The sequence below is a fragment of the Lygodium microphyllum genome, chromosome 4 (assembly GCF_053477565.2).
Source record: "Lygodium microphyllum isolate KBCC chromosome 4, Lygodium_microphyllum_v1.1.10, whole genome shotgun sequence".
Lineage (NCBI taxonomy): Eukaryota > Viridiplantae > Streptophyta > Polypodiopsida > Schizaeales > Lygodiaceae > Lygodium > Lygodium microphyllum.
In genome coordinates, this window is record NC_141138.1 from 54,255,619 (window position 1) to 54,276,957 (window position 21,339).

A 21,339-nucleotide genomic window follows, 5' to 3' on the forward strand; every position below is an offset into this window, starting at 1 on the left:
AGAGGATCCCCTGAACTTCGAACGGTCACCATTGAACTTCTCCGGCATGTTGATCTTGGGTTCTCTTGCTGGGGGTTGATAAACACGCAGAATCATTTGATCACTTCCTCTATTGTTCTACAAGTCTTGGATCTTGTCTTGTATCTCTTGAAGCGCAGGGCCTAGATGCATAGGGTGTTCTATTTGAAATTGCGCTTGTCGTTCATTCAAGTCTTAAATTTGTTGTTGGAGGTTTTGAAGGGAAGCTACAATTCTTTTAAGGGTCACCTCCATGGTGCCCAGTAGAGCTAGAAAGTAGTCTTGCCAAACTATTATGGGAGCACTAGATTGCACTCATGAGTCTAGACTAGACGCAAGATTTGTTACAAGAATTCTGATTACAAGATAATCCCACATAGGGGCACAAGGTACAATGATAACTTAACAAGATAGGGAAAATCCCACAACCCAAGACCATAGGTATAGACAACAGGACACTTAATAGGATATGAAGGATCCCACAACCTGGGACCATAGGTATGGATACAAGATATCAAAATTACAAGATCTCCCTCAATGGGGATGAACAAGATACAAGACAATACTGGACAAGATCTTGTAGTACGAGATTACAAGGTGACAAGACAACAAGAGTATAATGGAAGATAAAACAAGACTAGATACCATGACTAGACAAATACTAGAACTAAAAGTCGAAGTTACTTACTTAGAGATCTCGACTCTTTGAGCTCCCAAGACTAGCATTGGTAAGATTGAGGAGCTCTATGGCAAGCCCCTTCTTTCATAGGTGTTGGAGGGCAGCTAAAGATTTCTAGCATGTTCCATGATGACATCATTGATGATGCAAGCAATGGCATGACATATATTCTAAAAGGTTCTATGATGACATCATTGATGATGCAGGCCATGACATCGCATATCTTCTAGAAGGTTCTATGATGATATCGCAACGCTAGGTTCACATGGTTTGCTCAAGGATGTCCTGCTAAGGGTGCATTTCCATGGGGTGTGGATTCAAATGGCATGAGCAAGAATTAATCCATACACTTGATCATAGCATGTCCATGACACCTGCTAGCATAAGGCTATCAAAGGTGTAGCTAAGTGAGTGGCATAGGCCTCAAAAAACTCATTGGTGATACCATCCCATCTTGGGTTCTTGTCTTTAGGCAAATGCAAGAGGACATCCATGACCTCATCTTGTGTGATGTCCATATCCAAACTACCAGCAACATTTGGTGGTACTTAATCTTCACCTAGGTCAAAAGGCAATGAACAGGCCGTTGCGACTACATGAGAGATAGAGGATTGTGATCCAAGCAAGTCCATGAAATAGGTTCTGCACATTTGCACAATTGCTAGTAGACTACATTTTCCCTTGCAAAGGAATCATACAAGCCTAATAAAACTTGTGTAATTGACAATTATTGTCCTACAGTCCCTCTAATAGTGCAGCAAGTTTGGCCATGTTAGCATGATCTCCTTTGAAAAGTATCAATAAGTTGTGCCAATCTTGTGGAGATGGAAAGTAAAAGGGGATCTTGTGGCAAATCCATCAATACAGAGTGCATCAAAGCTAAGAGTTTCTTCGCAACTTATAACCTTTGCCTATACAAGGCAGCATAGTGTATTCCATACTGTCTAGCAACCGTTTGCAAATTGCATATCAACTAATTGAGGGAAGTTGCTCCTTGGGACGGCAGGTCCAATGAAAATTGATGTAGCAACTATTGCATATAGCCATTAAATACCTCACACTAGAGAAAGGAGTTGAATCGCAAAGGTAGCTTACTCAAAAGGGCTCAAAAGGGATCAACAAGATGCATATGCATCTCAAATACTATGGGAAAGTGATGAGAGAGAACATAGCCCTCCAGAACCCTGATTTCCAAGAGCTCCAACAAAAAGGAATCATCATGCATAATGTAGAGCCCATCCAAGCTAGCAAATACCTTGAGCATTCCATGCAGTGACTAATATGGTAATGCTGGAACAAGTTCCAAATTTGCAACAAATAGCAGCAAGGATGCAATAAGACGCAAGATTAGCAAGAGGCATTGAGGGCTGCCAACAAGTGTGCTTGCTTTGTGAAGACAAGGGTCGCTTGGCACATGATTGTCCTAATAAAAAGAGGACAGCAACTGGTAAAGATGAGCAGCAAGGCAAGCAGAAGAAACCAACTGTTGGTTTGATTCCAGATCTGGTCAATGAGGAGCCCGATTCAGATGCTACAGAGTTGTGCAAGGCTTGGGACAAAGTGAGAGATTAGACAGCCTTGATCTTCTTTGACTGATCTGCATGAGCAAATTGTATATCTTCAGATTTGGCAGGTATATTAGGCATCCATCCAGAGGAGATGAGGCCTATGAGTGAAGCACAATTTGGCTTGCCTTGGCCATGCTGAACCTGTCACACTCATCCATATTCAGAGTTATGTGCCTTGGGGCCAACGGTTCATAGAGTGATGGATATCTATAATAATAAGATCGCCTCAGAGCATAGGGGAAAGACTCACTTTGGATGTAAAGCATCAGGGAGAATCAACCCCTCTCATATCAGTTTCGACTATTTGGAATGAACTTAAAAACCATATTTGTGTATATTTGCCATTTAGTTTTCACTAAAGACAAGTATGATAATGAAGCTAGAGTAAAGTTGTCTAAGCTAGATAAAGACATGACTGATTTATAAAAGAACATTACTCTAAGTCTTTGATTGGACCACTTCCACCCAAGAGGTTTGAGGATCGTCCCATTGATCAAGTGACACAAAATACACCACTGAACCAGCCACCATACAGAGTGAGTGCAGCCCAACAAGAAGAAATTATGGCACATGTGAATGTGTCAAGAAGAAGGATGATTCGTGGGCTGTGGCACATGTGCATTGATTACTATGCCTTGAACAAGATTACCATCAAGAATGGTCTTCCTATCCAAGGATAGATGATACCCTTAGCAAGTTGGATGGATCTGCAATATTCAACGCTATAGATTTGGAGAGTGAATATCATTAGATATGTATTCAAAATGATGATGTGCACAAGACAGCTTTGAGGACAACCTTTGGCTTGTATGAGTTTCTAGTGATGCCATTTGGGCTTACTAATGCTCCAACAATTCCCAATTGGATGATGGTATAGGATCTTTCATCAGCATAGATCATTTTTGGGGGCATTCTTTAATAAGGATATCATTTATTCGGAAAATGAGATGGGAGCATAGGAAGCATTTGGCTATAGTCTTTCAAGAACTTCTCAAACATAATTTTGCTTTATGGAAACAAGAGTGATTTCTTGAAGAAAATTTACTTTTTGGGGCACACAATCTCTACAGATGGTATTAGGATAGATCCAATCAAAGTGGAGACCATCTGTATCTAGCCAGATTTGCGAAATCTATGATGTTCATAGGCTTCCTAGATTAGTTCTTACTGCAGGAGATTGATTCACCATTTTGCAAAGATTTCTTCTCCTCTTCATGCTTTACAAAAGAAGGGAGCACCTTTGAAATGGGCTTAAAAAGAGTTTTTAGCCTCCAACGAGTCGAAGAAAAAGTTTACGTAGGATCCACTTCTGATTTTTGCATGACCTCTGAAAAGCTAGTGGTACATTGTGATGCATGTGGAAATAGATTGGTGCAATTCTCATGCAATATGACCATATGGTAGCCTGCGATAGTAGAATTTTGCATGGTACTGAAAACAATTTGCAAGTTTACGAGAAAGAGTTGTTAGCATTCATTTATGCACTTTCATAGTGCTTTGCTTATAAGGAAGAGTTATTAGTAGTCCTTCGTACTCTTTCCTTATGGAAGCACTATTCTACTAGGCAGTGATTTTGTTGTTCAAAGTGATCATTAGACTTTGCTATATTTTTTACCTCGGATAAATCTATCAAAGAAGCATATGCAATGGGCAAACTTCTTGTCCATGTTCCAATTTCAAATTATTCATGTGGATGGAAAGAAGAACATTGTGACAGATGCTTTATCCACAAAACCATAGGTTTCAAAAGTATTTATTGCTTATCATTAGAAATTGGATGAGACAAATACATAGGATATACAGGATAAAGGCTTTGGAAAGATTTATGCTCTATTGGCTCATGGTTAACATCATGAGTATTATACTCTTAGGGATGGCTTATTTATGAACCAAATTGTAGGGAAATGAAGCATTGATGCAATGGTGAAAGAACATAATCTTTCTTTTACCAGCCAGCTTTGAGGCATAATGTCGATGGTTTTGAGCATATGTACATTGTATGTGGAAAGGTTAAGTATGACAAACAAAAGGTACTAGTATTGCTAGATCTATTGCCTATTCCTAGGACATCTACAAGGAATAATGGGATTTGAATCATATGCAAGTTCAAGAAGCAAGCCTAGTTTGTTTCTGTAGTGATGAAGAAGTTTAAAAAAGACAATATGGTAGTGTTTTTGTTTAACGTATTCAACTATCATAGGCATGCCACAATCTATCATTTGTGAAAGAGATCCACGATTGTGTTTTTGTTCTAGATCTACTTAAGTATTATTTCATAGAACATAAGCCCATGTGGGAACAATTTCTTACATTGGTGATAACAATATCATTCATAGTTCCACTAGTAGGACTCCATTTGAGATAGTTGAGGGTGGCAAGAAAGTTCCATCTATTTGTCTTACAAAGGATAAAATCTCTGACCCAAGTGTATTGAAAGTGTACATCAAGTGTGCAAGAAAGTAAGCTCTTCAAAAGTCACAAGAAAAGCATAAGGGAGTCACAAAGCTGTAGAGCTTGTCCCCCCTTGGACATCATCCCCCGACAATGCTCACCCCCACCCGATTGCCCACACGACTATCCCCCCTGCCCACCTGGCCTCCCATTTTGCCTAGCCGCTTTCACCCAGGCGTGATTGCCATCCCGCCCCGACATTCTGCACCCCCCCCCCTCCCGGCTATCCTCTACTCCAGATACCCCCCCCCCCCCCCCCGCCATTGATCCCCCCACCCTCCAGTTGCTCCCTCCATCTGCAACAACTCCCCCCCCTCAGGTAGCACCGCGACGTGATTGGTAATTCTCTCAGAAGGGACGTGCAATGGAAACCTTTGGTCAGATGCCGGTGCACTCAACGAGTGCCCCCCAATCAAACACCTTGCACGTACTCCTCTCTGAGGAACAGCTCTTAATCGTCCGAGCTAAGGAGCTGGAGCTAATGGAAACTGCGATTTATGGTCAGGTAGTAGGACATTCCCTAGCCAGGGACCAGCTTCAGGACTGGCTACACTCCACGCTACGCAACGGCACAGCGCAGATCAAGCGCAGATCGAGGAGACGGTCCTATTGGGCCAAGGGATCTTCATGGTGCAGCTCAATTTGGCGGACGTAGCTCGAGAGTTACTCACAAGTTCACCATATGCGTCCACGAAGGGGGTCATATACATGGCCCCTTGGTACAGTGGCTTTACTGTGGAGATGTTTGCACTCCACAAGAAGTTTCTTCAGCACCTGGTCACCCTTCTTTTCCCTGGCCTGGCGATAGAGTATCGCCAGTTGGTGGAAGACTTTGGACAGCTCTTCGACACTGTCCTTCCTACGTCTTTCGCGAATGCAGTGATAGCAGCAGGAGTCCCAAAGGTACGGGTGGCAGTGAAAGAGGTCAAGAATATCCCACAGCTCCTAGAGATTGAGGCTGGCGGGCACTCCTTTAGGTAGTAGGTCATTGTGACTAGGCAACCAAGGCAATGCCTGCATTGCCACGACTTTGGGCATCAAGCAACAGGTTGCACACGTTTCGGAGCATAGGTGGCTCCACCGACAGGCCCGCAGGTGGACCCTAACGGCTTCACAGGGATCCAGAGACGACAGAGAGGGAGACGGTAGGGGGGGCACAACCAATGTCTCAGACCCAGCCTTGGCAGCAGGGAGAAGTGGACGTGCAACACCCCCTCTCGGCAGAGCACTCCACAACCCCCACATACCCGCTCCACCCGGCAGGACCGCAGCCCCCCACATCCACCACCCGCGCCACAGACTATCTCTCCTGAGTCCCCACAGCCCCCACACCCACCTCCCTCCACATCCCATGCCCCCCCCCCCGACTGACCCTCGCCCACAACCTCCAACTTCCAAGACCACCAGCCCCCCCCCCCACACCCGCCATGTACTTCCCTCCATCCCATTATCCCTCGATCATCCTCCCCCCCACCACCCCCCGTACCGAGCACCCCTCTTGATCTACACTTGGTTCAAGCGATCCCCCCCAGACCCACCCCCCCTCCTCCCATAGGAGGTGATGAGCCACACACGCCTGCATCCTCTTCGCACCAACTATCCCCCTCCCATACAGCCTCCAGCTCATCCACCACTACCGCCCCTCACACTTTCCCGAGACAGGCACACCTGTTGCCACAGGAGTTCTTCCGCAGTGGCCCATGGTCCTACTTGAGAGTTTGTGGAGCGCGGAGAGTTCCCACTACCTCTAGAGGTGGAGATCTTTGTGGTTCGTAAGTCAAGGAGGGGCAAGGTTCATCTACTAGCACCACCGGATGTACCAAACTACGCTTTTTTTCTTCAGTCCTCTCACTCAGGGGAGTGGCGAGGACACAAATAGAGGACGAGTTGAAGAGTCACATGGTGGACCACACCTCCTAGTGGATGGGAGAAGGACTAGCATTGTCTGCACAGCAGTGGCCTGGTTGCATGATGGACATTAACTGGTGGGCTGGTGCTGAGGTCCCTAACTTGAGCATTATCTTTCGAGCCCCTCCACAGTGGAGAGCTCCGAGGGATGTGATCGAGTGGCCCCTGGCACAGGCGGCCCGTTTCTACCAGTGCATAGAGTCTCGACTCTCAACATGGTTGATAGATGCATTGATAGTACCACCTAGAACTTCTATCACCCCTATGGTCCGGCCGAGGGCCACCATGGGGGAATGGAGCTCGCCGTCCAGACCGGCGGCAAAGCGTATCTGCATGCCTCATAGCTCCTCCTCATCATTAGCAGCCTCCACACCAAACATATGCATGTTCAGGCAATCACAGGTTTCCCCATGAGCTTATACCTTGCATCCTAGAATGTGAATAGCCTCCACTACAGTGGGGCATGTGATTCCAGAAAATTGATTGTTCGGCAACAAGAGTTGCAGCCTGCCCTTGCCGGACGGATTGACATCTTACTTCTACAAGAGCACAAGCTCACCCCCACCCAGGCCCAGCGGGTAGGGAAGGTACTCCCAAGCAGCTCGCACACTTACTGGGAGCACGCCATAGGTGCCCACGGTAGGAGTGGAGGCGTATGCACCTCTATTGGTCCGAGGCTTACCGCTTGTGTTCAAGACCATGGGACGATAGTGGCAAGGAGGGTGTTATGGATCAGATTGGATATTAGGGACTCGTGCCTTGGAGTCCTTAATATCTATGCCCCTACGGAGGTTAGGGCACGCAATAGGTTCTAGGTGGAGATCGCGGAAGGACTCCCAGAGGTGGACTCCTGGATCGTTGAAGGAGACTTCAATAACCTGGAGGCTTTGGAGGACCAGCAGGGCAGAGGGAGAAACTACCAGGGCATGGCCGGGGAGGAGCAGGAGGCATGGGAGGTGTTTCTACTGGCAGTAGGAGCACGCGATGCCTGGAGAGACCCTGCCTTCCACAGGAGGGAGAGGTCGTTGGACTTCTCCTGGGGATACAGGCAGCTAGGTGGAGTCCTGCTGGAGCGGTTGGACAGGTTTTATGTGGGAGAGTGGGGAGGCTCTCGAGGAGGCCAGATTGGGCAATTGGCGGGCACCACATTGTTCGATCATTGCCCAGTTCTTCTGACACTAGATCCCCCAACATCTGCCCTAGATACACAATCTTGTCGAATCCCTGACTCGATCTATAGGCAGTAGGAGGTGACCAGACAAATAGAGCAAATTTAGACCAGAGAGTGGGGCAGGATGGGCCAGATCGCACAGGAGGTTGCAGAGGCCCTAGCTGAGTCGAGCAGAATCTGCCAAGAGGCAGCTATACAGGCCAGGCAGCAGAGCTGGGAGGAGGAGAGAGCACTCCGGTAGGACCTTGCAGCCACGCAAAAATTATTACAGAAGGCACCAAGCGATCCCACTCTCCACGCACAGGAGGTGCGTGCACGAGCAGCCATTGCTGGCCTAGAGGACAGGCACTCTGAGTTCTCTTTCTGCACCTTAGCAACTTTCTGGGCGCGGAAGGGGGACACGATGTGCAAGGAGTTTTTTCAGGTGCACCAATATGCAAGCCTCCGAGATCAGAATGGAAGGACCTGTTCTAGCCCAAACGAGGTGATGGAGATTGCCACCGACTACTATAGTCGCCTCTTCCAGCAGGAGACAGCCTCAGCTAGAGGACAACGATACAGACAGCAGGTCTGGGATAACATCCCATCCCTTGTCAAAGAGGAGATGGGATGCTCCCTCCTAGCCCCCCTCACAGAGAAGGAACTAGAGGAGGCTTTCCGTACACATGACAGGCAGAAATGTCCGGGAGAGGATGGCCTCTCTAAGGCACTACCTTCTGGGAAGTGGTGAAAGACCCCCTACTAATGGCCTTTCAGGAGATTTTCACTTCAGGACAAATCCCAGGGAGTCTATCGACAGGCCTTATCACTCTTCTCCCCAAAAGGGAAGACCGGTTGGAGTTTTCCCAGTGGAGAACGATCACCTTATTGTCAGTGGCCTATAAGGCACTGGCAAAGATGATTGGTAGGCAACTGCGCCCCTTGCTTCCAAACATCATCATCCATGACATAGACAGGCTTTGTCCAGGATAGGAGCATCCTGGACAATGTATTCACCTTCTTTGAGGCGACAGAGAGGACCCAGTACAATGGGCAGAGACTAGCCATACTACTCTTGGATTTTGAGAAAACCTATGACAAGGTGGACTGCGACTTCCTAGAGAGCACCATGGTGAGGTTGGGTTTCGCCCAGGCTTGGAGTTCCGGGGTCTCCGCACTCTACAGATCAGCCACCAACAGGGTTCTCATAGGAGGGAGGCGAGGGGAGGAGTTTCGGCTGGAGAGATCGATCCGACAGGGCTGTCCCCTGGCTCCGTACCTATTCCTTCTCTTTGCAGAGGCGATGTCTCACTTCCTCGAGTCACGTGTTAGCGGTTTACGTGGCCTCCGACTTCTAGTAAGAGAGGAGACCGAGTTGTGAGACTCAGAGTATGCAAATGATACAGCGCTCTACATAGAGGACGACGAGTTGATGCTGAAGAGAGTGAGGTTGGCTCTTGAGGTCTTATGTTCTGCAGCGGGAGCAAAAATCAACTGGCGAAAGTGGGTTAGTTTCCTCACAGACCCGGACTCTAGCACGGAGTGGGGCGTCCACCTGGGATTTAGATGGGTGAGCAGAGGACTGACCGTCCAGTACCTAGGGTTCCAGGTGGGACTCGACATCACTCCCACCCAGCAATTTTTTCCAGTCATCGATTCTATTCGGAAGAAGATGATCTACTAGAGCACGGCTCGCCTCTCACTAGCTGGCCGAACCTTGGTAGTTAACCAGATCCTCCTAGCGATGACCCGGTACATCGCCTCGTGTTGGTGATTCTCCTCCTCCTGCGTAATGCAGCTTCGCCGCCTAGTGCACAATTTCCTTTGGTTCGGGTTAGATGGCTCTAGGGATTCCAGGGCCAAGGTGGCGTGGGCGACCATTATACGACATTGATCAAAGGGAGGGCTTGGGATCATAGACCCAAAGTATCAAAGTATGGCCCTCCCGGGCAAGCTAGTTGTCCACGGCCTCACACCAGGAGGATAGACCTGGAAGGTCCTATTGCAGGAGGGTCTTCAAGACTGTAGACCGAGGCTTGGAGGTGAGTGGAGGCTGTCCCTGAGATGGATCTTCACGTCAGCCCAAATCAACCCCCCCCCCCCCAGATCACCCTTCCTACGCAGCTTGCTCCGCATGTGGCAAGGCCTCCATCAAACCCTAATCCAGAGCCCCCTAGGCTGCCAAGAGGAGATAGACCATCAGCCGGTGATTTGGAACCCCCAGGTCAAGGACCTGGAAGAGGCACAAATTGGTGAGCGCCCCCATATCCAGTGGGCTAGTTGGGAGGCTGGCCCAGCTCGTACCATCGGGACATGGAGGGAGGTGTACAGGATGGTGGACGAGGAGGTGCTGCAGCAAGTATCAGGTTGCCAGTGAAGAGTGAAGCTGAGGAGAAGAGAGATAGGCGCAGCGATATCTCAAGAGTGGCTTGCTCCCCCAATCCAAGAGCCGATAGAGCCCGGGGAGGTATGGGCCGCTAGGTTTTCACCAGCAGGCATCCCCCTACAGGTGGCAGGAAGAGTGGGTGGCGCTCGACCTGGGACCTTTTTCACAGTGCAGGAGGGGGGTCGTCTGGCTCTTGACAGAGGGCAGCAGGACGAGGGGATAGCTGTCCTTTCATGGAAGAGGATCCGGGTAGTTGGCCTTCAGGGGAAGACATGGCAACTGGACCCTTTGGTCTTTCGGCAGGAGCTCAGGGAGTGGCGCCTCTGGATCTAGGAAGGAAGGCCACTTGATGAGCTGGAGTGGGATCCGGAAGAGTGGCTTTGGCCGGCCACTGCGGTCGCCAAGAAGCCACCGAGATTCCTGGAATACACCGCCAGGATTGGCAAACACGTACTAATGTAGGAGGATATGGATTGGGCGTCGTCGCGTAGCAAGCATTGGGCGGAGCACAACATCACGGAGCCGTTCTGAAGGACCTCCTGGCGTCGCCTATGGGACGGCTAGAGGCCGAGGAGGGTATCGTATTTTTTATGGCTGGTGGCACATGAAGGCTTGGCGGTGGGAAGCTGGCTTGCCCAAATGGAGAAGGAGAGAGCTTGTAAGTGCTACACACAACAGTCGATGAAAACCCCAAAGCACTGCCTTTGGTTATGTGAAGCGGCACAGCTCATGGGAGGAGTATGCCGCATCCTTCGCCGCATAGCACCCAGCCTTGGATATATCTCTTGGGGTGCTTTTTGCTAGCAAGCGGTCAACCAGAGCCGTCACCTTCTGTATGAGGCCGGGATGCAGGATACGATATTCATTAATGATCCTACTGTCCCATGTTGGCAATGTTAAGTAGGGGGCAGCATAGAAGCAAGAGACAATGTTGTAATAGACTACAAAAGCACAAAGAATAGAGAAGAACAATGCAAAGAAAACACACAATGAACAAACGGGCAATGGAATCCATAACACAATACAAGACATGTACCCTACAAACCACACAGGTGAATGGTATTATAGTAATCTTTTGGACCCTTAAGCTCAATGGTGTAGAAGCTTTGCAAAGCATTCTAGTCCTCTAAGTCATAGACAGATGTTGGCTCAACACCCGTCGTGTCCCAAGCTCCCCCCCCCCCCCTCCGTCTTGATCGCGCCCGCTCCCCAGATCGATCTCTCACCCCATCCCTCCGTCTGATTGCTCCCTCCCGCTCCGTCTAATCGCGCCCCCTCCCTCCCCCCCACATCGCTGGCCATTCCCCCCCTTCTGTCCGCTCCACTTGGCCGCTCCCCCCCCCCCCCCCCCCCGGTCTAGCCGTTTCCACCCTCGCCTGTCCACCCAAGCACAACTGCCCCCGCCCTGCCTAGCCTCTTCCTGTCCGCCTGGCCGTCTCCCCCTCGCCTATCCGCGAGGTGCGACTATTCCTCCCCCCCCCCGACAGTTTGCTCCCCCACCCCCCCCCCCCCCGCCTGTCCACCCAGGCGCAACTGTCCCCCCCCCCCCCTTGCCCCGACAGTTTGCTCCCCCACCCCACCCCCCCGGCCTGTCCGCCCAAGCACAACTGCCACCGCCCCGCCTGGCCTCTTCCTGTCTGCCTGGCCGTCTCCCCCTCGCCTATCCGCCAGGAGCAACTATTCCTCCCGCCCCGACAATTTGCTCCCCCACCCCCACCCCCCAGCCTGTCTGCCTAGGCGCAACTATCCCCCCCCCCCCCCCCGCCCCGACAATTTGCTCCCCCACGCCCACCCCCCGGCCTGTCCGCCTAGGCCACCTCCCCCCAAGGCCACCCTTTGCTCCACACCTCCCCTCCCCCCTCTCCCCGGCACGCTGCCTCTATCCACAACCTTGGATCCATCTACGTTGTACAACACCCCCCCCAACTGCCAAAAACAGCAGCTTTCTCCCCCCCACCCTCTAGTGGTTCCCTCTATCTGCAACAACTTTCCCCCCTCAAGTAGCACCGCAAGATGATTGGTAGTTCTCTCAAAAGGGACGTGCAATGGAAACCTCTAGTGAGACGCTGGCGCACTCAACGAGTACCCCCCAGTCAAACACCTTGTGTGTCGTCCTCTCTGAGGAGCAACTCTCAGCCGTCCGAGCTAAGAAACTGGAGCTAAAGGAAACAACGATTTATGGTCAGGTAGTAGGACATTCCCCAGCCAGGGCCCAGCTTTAGGACTGGCTTCACTCCACGCTAAGCACCAGCACAGCGCAGATCATGGAGGTGGTCCTAATGGGCCAAGGGATCTTCATGGTGCAGCTCAATTTGGCGGACGCAGCTCGAGAGTTACTCACAAGTTCACCATATGCGCCCACGAAGGGGGTCATATACATGGTCCCTTAGTACAGTGGCTTTACTGTGGAGGCGTTTGCACTCCACAACAGGTTTCTTCGACACCCGGTCACTCTTCTTTTCCCTGGCTTAGCGATAGAGTATTGCCAGTTGGTGGAAGACTTTGGACAGCTCTTCGGCACTGTCCTTCCCGCATCTTTCGCGGATGCAGTGACGGCAGCAGGAGTCCCAAAGGTACGGGTGGTAGTGAAAGAGGTCAAGAATATCCCACAGCTCCTAGAGATTGAGGCAGGCAGGCAGGCAGGCAGGCACTCCTTTAGGCAGTAGGTCATTGTGACTCGGCAACCAAGGCAGTGCCTGCATTGCCACGACTTTGGGCATCAGGCAGTAGTTTGTACGCATTTCGCAGCCAAGGCAGCTCCGCCGACAGGCCCGCAGGTAGACGCTAACAGCTTCACATGGGTCCAGAGACGACAGAGAGGGAGACAGCAAGGGGTGGCACAGCCAGCTCCTCAGACCCAACCTCGACAACAGGGAGCAAGTGGGCGAGCGATGCCCCCACAGCAGAGCACTCCACAACCCCCCCTGCCAGTCCCACCTAACAAGACCGAAACCCCCCACATCCACCACCCGCGCCACAGACTACCTCGCCTGAGTTCCCACAGCCCCCACACCCACCCCTCCCCCCACTGACCCTAGCCCACAACCCCCCCTTCCAGGGCCACAAGCCCCCCCCCCCAACACCCGCCATGCATCTCCGTCCATCCCACCATCCCTCGATCCTCTTTTCCCCCACCACCTCCCCTACCGAGCACCCCCCCTGATTTGCACCCGGTTCAAGTGATCCCCCCCAGACCCACCCCCCCTCCTCCCACAGGAGGTGATGAGCCACACATATCTACATCCTCCTCGCACTAGAAGTCCTCCCTCTCCCATACAGCCACCAGCTCATCTGCCTTTGCCGCCCGTCACACCTTCCCGAGACAAGCACAGTTGTTGCCACAAAAGTTCTTCCGCAGTGGCCCATGGTCCTACCTAACAATTGCGGAGCGCGGAGAGTTATCACTACCTCTAGAGGTGGGGATCTTCATGGTTCGTAAGTCAAGGAGGGTTAAGGTCCATCTACTAGCACCACCAGATGGACCAAACTATGCCTTTTTTATTTAGTCCTCTCACTTAGGGGAGTGGATGACTACACACATAGAGGAGTTAAAGAGTTAGGTGGCGGATCACATCTCCCAGTGGATGGGAGATGAAGGATTAGCATTGTTTGCACAGCAGTGGCCTGGTTGAAGGATGGACATCAAATGGTGGACTGGTGCCGAAGTCCCACACTTGAGCATTATCTTTCGAGCCCCTCCGTAGTGGAAAGCTCCGAGGAATGTGATGGAGTGGCCGATGTTGGCACATGTGGCTCGTTTCTACCAGTGTACAGAGTTATGACTCTTAGCATGACTAATAGATGCATTGATAGTACTACCTGGAGCATCTATCACCCCTATGGTCCGGCCAAGGGCCACCATGGGGGAGTGGATTTCGCCGTCCAGACCGGTGGCAAAGCGTACTTGCATGTCTCATAGTTTCTCCTCCTCATCAGCAGCCTCCACACCGAACAGATGCCTGTTCAGTCAGTCACAGGTTTCCCCATGAGCTTACACCTTGCATCCTGGAATGTAAATAGTCTCCACTACAATGGGGCAAGTGGTTCCACGAAGTTGATTGTTCAGCAGGAGCTGCAGCCTGCCCTTGCCGAACGGATCGACATCTTGCTTCTACAAGAGCACAAGCTTGTCCCCACCCAGGCCCAACGGGTAGGGAAGGTACTTCTGGGCAGCTCGCACACTTACTGGGAGCACGTCATAGGTGCCCACCACAGCAGGAGTGGAGATGTATGCACCTCTATTGGCACGAGTCTCACTGCCGGTGTACAAGACCACGGGACGATAGTGGCAGGGAGGGTTCTATGGATTAGATTGGATATTGGGGACTCCTGCCTTGGAATCCTCAATGTCTATGCCCCTACAGAGGTCAGGGAACGCAGTAGATTCTGGGTGGAGATTGCGGATGGACTCCCAGAGGTGGACTCCTTGATCATTGGAGGAGACTTTAACAACCTGGAGGCTTTGGAGGACCAATAGGGCAAAGCAAGAAATTACCAGGGCATGGTTGGGGGGGAGCAGAAGGCATGGGTTGGACTTCTCTTGGGGATACAAGAGGCTAGGTGGAGTCCTACTGAAGTGGTTGGATAGGTTTTATGTGGGAGAGTGGGGAGGCTCTTGTGGAGGCCAAATTGAGCAGGCACCACATTGTCCAATCATTGCTCGGTTCTCCTGACACTTGAACCCCCAACATCCGCCCCCTAGACACACGATCCTATCGGATTCCTAACTCGATCTATAGGAGGGAGGAGGTGACGAGACAGATAGAGCAAATTTGGACCAGAGAGTGGGACAGGAGGGACCGGATAGCAGAGAAGGTTGTAGAGGTCCTAGCCGAGTCGAGTAGAATCTGCCAAGAGGCAACCATACAGGCCAGGCAATAGAGCTGGGAGGAGGAGAGAGCACTCCGACGGGACTTGCAGCCACAGAGAGATTATTACAGAAGGCACCAAGGGATCCCACCCTCCACGCACAGGAGGTGCGCACGCGAGCAGCCATTGCTGGCCTAGAGGACAGGTGCTCGGAGTTCTCTTTCCAAACCTCAGCAACCTTCTGGGCGCGGAAGGGGGACACAATGTGCAAGGAGTTCTTCCAGGTGCACCAACCTCACACCACAAGGGAGCAGATACGCAACCTTCGGGATCAATATGAGAGGACTCATTCTAGTCTAGAGGAGGTGATGGAGATTGCCATCGACTATTTCACGCACCTTTTCGAGCAGGAGACAGCCTCAGCTAGAGGTCAGAGATGTAGACAGTAGGTATGGAATCACATCCTGTCCCTTGTCACAGAGGAGATGGGATGCTCCCTCCTAGCCCCCTTCACAGAGAAGGAACTAGAGGAGGCTTTCCATACACAGGATGGGTAGAAATGCCCAGGGGAGGATTGCCTCTCTAAGGCCCTCTTCACTGCCTACTAGGAAGGGGTGAAGGACCCCTACTGATGGCCTTCCAGAAAATTTTCACTTCAGGACAGATGCCAAGAAGTCTTTCAGCATGCCTTATTAGTCTTCTCCCCAAAGGGGGAGACCGGTTGGAGGTGACTACGCCTCGTGCTTCCAGACATCATCCATGACACACAGACAAGCTTTGTCCAAGATAGGAGTATCCTAGACAATGTATTTACCTTCTTTGAGGCGACGGAGTGGGCTCAGGCACAGTGGGCAGAGACTGGCCGTACTACTCTTGGATTTTGAGAAAGCTTATGACAGGGTGGACTGGGATTTCCTAGAGGGCACCATGGTGAGGTTGGGATTCCCCCAAGTTTTGGATTTGCGGAGTCTCCGCCCTTTATAGATCAGCCACCAGCAGGGTTCTCATAGGCGGAAGGCGAGGGGAGGAGTTTCGGCTAGAGAGATCTGTTCAACAGGGCTGCCCCCTGGCCCCATATCTATTTCTACTCTTTGCAGAGGCGATGTCTCACTTTCTCATGTCACGTATAAGAAGATTACGCGGCCTCCGACTTCTAGTGAGAGAGGAGACTGAGTTATTAGAGTATGCAGATGATACAACATTCTACATAGAGGACAATGAGTTGATGCTGGAGAGAGTGAGGCTGGCTCTTAACATGTTCTATTTTGCAGCAGGAGCGAAAATCAACTGGCAAAAGTCGGTCGGTTTCATCATAGACCCAGACTCTTTCACGGAGTGGGGCGTCCACCTGGAATTTAGATGGGTGAGCACACGGCAAACCGTCAGGTACCTAGGGTTCTAGGTGGGACTCGACATCACTCCAACCCAGCAGTTTCTTCCTATCCTTGACCCTATTCAGAGGAAACTAACCTACTGGAGCACAACTCGCCTCTCACTAGCCGGCCGAGCCGTGGTGGTTAACCAAGTCCTCCTAGCGACGGCCTGGTACATCGCCTCATGTTGGTGCTTCTCCTCATCTTGCGTAGTGCAACTTTGCCGCCTAGTGCGGAACTTCCTTTGGTCAAGGTCAAATGGTTCCAGGGATTCCAGGGCCAAGGTGGTATAGGCAACCATCATACGGCATCGATCAGAGGGAGGGCTTGGGATCATAGACCCAAAGTATCAGAATATGGCCCTCTTGGGCAAGCTAGTTGTCCGCAACCTCACACCAAGCGGGTAGACCTGGAGGGTCTTATTGTAGGAGGGTCTTCAGGATTGTAGACCGAGGCTTGGCGGTGAATGGAGGTCGTCCTTGAGATGGATCTTCACGTCAGCCTAGATCACCCCCCCAGATCACCTTTCCTACTATACAGCTTACTCCGCGTGTGGCAGGGCCTCCGTAAGGCCCTAATCCAGAGCCCCTTAGGTTGCTTGGAGGACATAGACCGTCAACCGGTGATTTGAAACCCCCAGGTCAAAGATCGGGAAGGGACACAGATTACCGAGCACCCCCACATCCAGTGGACTAGTTGGGAGGCTCGCCCAGCTCGTACCATCAAGACTTAGCGGAAGGTGTACAGGATGGCAGATGAGGAGGTGCTGCAGCAAGTATCAGGCTACCAGAGAGGAGTGGAGCTGAGGAGAAGGGAGATAGACGCAGCTATACCTCAGGAGTGGCTTGCTCCCCCAAGACGAGAGCTGATAGAGCCCGGGGAGGTATGGGCCGCTAGGTTTTCACCAGCAAGTATCCCCTACAAGTGGCAGATAGAGTGGGCGGCACTCCACCTGGGACTCTCTTCACCGTACAGGAGAAGGGGCATTTGGCCCTTGATAGAGGACAGCAGGATGAGGGGTTAGCTCTCCTTTCATGGAGGAGAATCCAAGTGATTGGCCTTTAGGGGAAAACATGGCGGCTGGACCCTTTTTTCTTCTGGTAGGAGCTTAGGGAGTGGCACCTCTGGATCTGGAAGGGCAGGCCACTTGATGAGCTGGAGTGGGACTCGGGAGAGTGGCCATGGCCGGCCACCACAGCAGTCGCCAAGAAGCCACCGAGGTTCCTAGAGTACACTGCCACAATTGGCAAACACATACTGATGCAGGAGGATATGGATTGGGCGCCATCACGTAGCAGGCATTGGGCGGAGCACGACATCACGGAGCCTTTCCGATGAACCTTCTGGCGCCGCCTGTGGGATAGTTGGAGGGCGAGGAGGATATCGTACTTCTTATGGCTGGTGGCACATGGAGGCTTTGCAGTGGGAAGTTGGCTTGCCCAGATGCAGGAGGGAGGTTGTAAGCACTGCACACAGCAACCTATGAAAACCCCAAAGCACTAACTTTGGTCATGTGAGGAGGCACAGCTCGTGTGGAGAGGAGCATGCCGCATCCTTCACCGTATAGCATCCAACCTTGGATGTATCTCATGGGGAGCTTTCTGTTGGCAGGCAATCAGCCAGGGCCGTCACCTTCTGTATGAGGCCGGGATGCAGGACACGATATTCATTATCGAGGCAGGGTCGTGCGCAGTGGTCGGTTTGGAGGCTCTACCCATCCGCCAGGTATTGGACCCCACAGCAGACAGCTCGGAGATATGGGAGATCATAGGGAGTCTTACTGGATGGCATATCTGAAAGGCATGGTGTCAGGAGACTTTCGGCGGAGAGAGACTTTCAGTACAGGTGACCTTAGCAGAGCTCTGGACCTCTATCATCCACTCCCTCCGCGGCCGATGGGATCAGGTGCAAGGCGAGTCCAGGGCTCGTCAGGAGCTCCAATGTCATTTTATGCGCACTTGGGGTGGCCAGGACCTGTTTTTCGTGATGCAGGAAGGCAGCCCCAGTTGGTGATACACCCCCCCCCATGGCTTCTTGCCCCCATCCCCCCCAGACCATCTTGAGAGGCTTGTATACATGATGCAGGAAGGCAGGAAGGCAGCCCCAGTTGGTGATACACCCCCCCCATGGCTTCTTGCCCCCATCCCCCCCAGACCGTCTTGAGAGGCTTGTATACATGATGTATTTGTGACTTTGCATCAGCTCCAGCTAGTTTGTTGAGCATGAGCACTCCGTTGTAATCAGTTTTTTGGAGTAATATAATCACCCACATTTTATTTGCAAAAAAAAAAGTCATAGACAGATGCTTTCCAATCAGGGTAATTTGCTCAGAGTGACCAAAACTATCAGAACCTCGTCTTATAATCATGCTTGGTGATCAAACGAGCTCGTCTTATAGGAGTATTGAGTCTAAGACATCATATGCCAATGGGGCACCCATGGTAGCCAATGGTAAATATGCATGTAAGTGCACAAAATGTCTGTTTGTAAGTTGCTTTCTTCTGCTGTTTAGCAATTAGCCTCATAGGAGATGATGTGTTTAGAGAATCTTTTATAATTCAGTTAAGAATGCATAGATAAGATCAACCAGAAGAAAAAGGCATTTAATTTTCTGTAGCACACTAAGAATGCATCCAAAAGCAACAGAGAATTTTTTAAAAATCGCCTGCTGGAAGTAGCTCCCTGAGGACTACACCAAGATTCTAATGTTTGACCTCAATATTACAGACACAATCAAGTTGTCTAAGGAATTCTTGGGATAGTTCATACCCTCCGATAGTTTTAGTGCCATTCAACATTCGAAAGAGACTGCTAAACTTTTTGTTAAGCGGACCGACCGCAGGCACCAGAGGTTCAATAACTTCCAAATTCTGCACACTGAATCAGAAAATTTAGAATTGCAGGACTTGATTCAACTATTCAGTCAACTTGAATATATAGTATTTCTTATACCTGGTTGAATCAATGCTCATGTGATCCACAGAACCATTAAAGGAAACCTGCATAATCCTTGTATGCACACAGCTGATTATTTGAGAAACACATATAATAAATTTCCATGTATGAGCTAGTTTGTATGTGGGAAAACAAGGATTAGTTACACAACCAAAATAAGGCATACTGCAGCAAGTGCTTCTAATTCATATGAAGCATGCAGCTCAATTTTAATCACCTATATTAACCAACCTGCAGAGAGTGATGAATGATGATGACTCCTTTCTCATTCTCAACCCTACAATTGTAAAGTATCAAAGGAATCAAAATAAATACTGCACACAAAAATTACAAACAAATAATCACTTTTGTTGGATATAAAAGGCGCCACATTGATGCCACTGAAAATTTTCAAATCTAGCTTATACTATGTCAAAATCTGTCTTCCCCAAGGTTGCATGGCAAACACAAAAAGTCTTTTTCATAAAAAAGGGAAACAGGATTTGGATAGTACAGAGACAAGGATCAATACTTCATCATATGAAAACTATTCTTTGGGTCTCTCTCAGTACAAGATACTGGCCGATTACTTGCCAAATTTCTTGAACAATAAAGTAGGAAAACAAAGATCACATCCATTCCCATCTTCGCCTCAACAAGCTTTGTAGAGGACACCTTGGAAGGCAGAGAAGGCCTCCACAGCGACACACAATGCTGCCAAATAACTCCTAACCAACTCACCTAGAAAAAACACGAGCTAAACAGCCTGCAAAGATGGAAAGTAGCCATGCTTTGCCACAAAGCTATAGATAGATGTTCAAGCTAAGTAAATCTAATGGGTAGTGGACGGCAGTCTGCAGTTTCTGGGGCCCAGGCTGATTTTGGCTTTGCCCCGGGATATTTTAAACAGATGATCCAGCCCTCTTTCATCCGTGCCCTTTGAGTTCTTATGTTTGCTTTTCCTTTGTCCTGTATGTAGTAAACCTTTGGTTTCCAGTTTTAAACTATGACTTTTCCTGTATTTTTTATTTTGGACAAAAGCAGGCCTTTAATGATGTCAAAAATGTTACATAATATGTTATATAATAATCCTGGAAAGAGGCAGTCCATTCTGACATGAAATCTCCTAATTTTGACATTCTCATAAAGAAAGCACTTGTTTATTGAAGAAATCGACTTGCAAAACTGGCTGTATCAACAATCATGTGAGTGGATCACAGCAGCCGAAAAACAAGAGAATACAGAGTCACTTTGGTCCAAAATCAAGGGTCTCGCCCCATAATCTCTAATCTAGCATAGGTGAAAATTTTTGCATTGTTTAAATCTTAGAAATATCAAAAGAGGCACTTCATTCTGACATGAAAACTCCAAATTTTGACATTCTCATAAAGAAAGCACTTATTTATTGAAGAGATCTACTTGCAAAACTGACTGTGTCAACAATAATGTGAGTGGATCATGCCAGCCAAAAAACAACACAGAGTCACTTTAGTCCAAAATCAAGGGTCTTGCCCAGGTCATTTCCATAATCTCTAATCTAGCAGAGGTCGAAAATTGTGCATTGTTTAAATCTCAAAAATATCAAAAGCGAAAAAATATCAAGTACTTGAACAAATGCACGTGATTGTGACAATTCAATATTGGAAATTCTATCTAAATATCTTGCAATGTCTTAGTCCGTACATGATTCTTTTCATTTCAATCTGGATCATCCACAACTTATCAAGATTCTCCTAAATAAAACTAATCACCTACATAATGAACAGTTCCATGTTCTTCACGCACCTTAGGTAAAATATGTACGATACAAAAAAAAGCCATGTAAAGAGAAAATATCTAAATAAATTGGTTGAGTGGACAACCATTCTGGAGGCTATGATAGCCAACTATATGAGGAGCTCCATGATAAAAGGTGCTGGAATCCCATGTCCGAAAAAGCATCTCTCCTCCCCATTTTCTCAGAACCACCCTGCAGCCTCTTTCATCTCCTATGGAGAGTATTGTTGGTCTCTGTCCAAATCCTAGAAAGAGTCTACAATGGAAACATGTTTTCAGTCAATAGC

General features: G+C 49.6%; 1 protein-coding gene across 1 annotated transcript in view; it reads right to left on the reverse strand.

Moving 5' to 3' along the window:
• Positions 1–19,198, reverse strand: part of MSH4 (MUTS-like protein 4) — a 56,503-nt gene extending 37,305 nt beyond the window's left edge. Inside the window, exon 1 of the mRNA XM_087677232.1 lies at positions 19,112–19,198. Within this exon, the coding sequence (XP_087533358.1) occupies positions 19,112–19,140 (29 nt within the window). The 5' untranslated portion in view covers positions 19,141–19,198. The remainder of the gene's footprint in view (positions 1–19,111) is intronic.
• Positions 19,199–21,339: the final 2,141 nt, after the last annotated feature.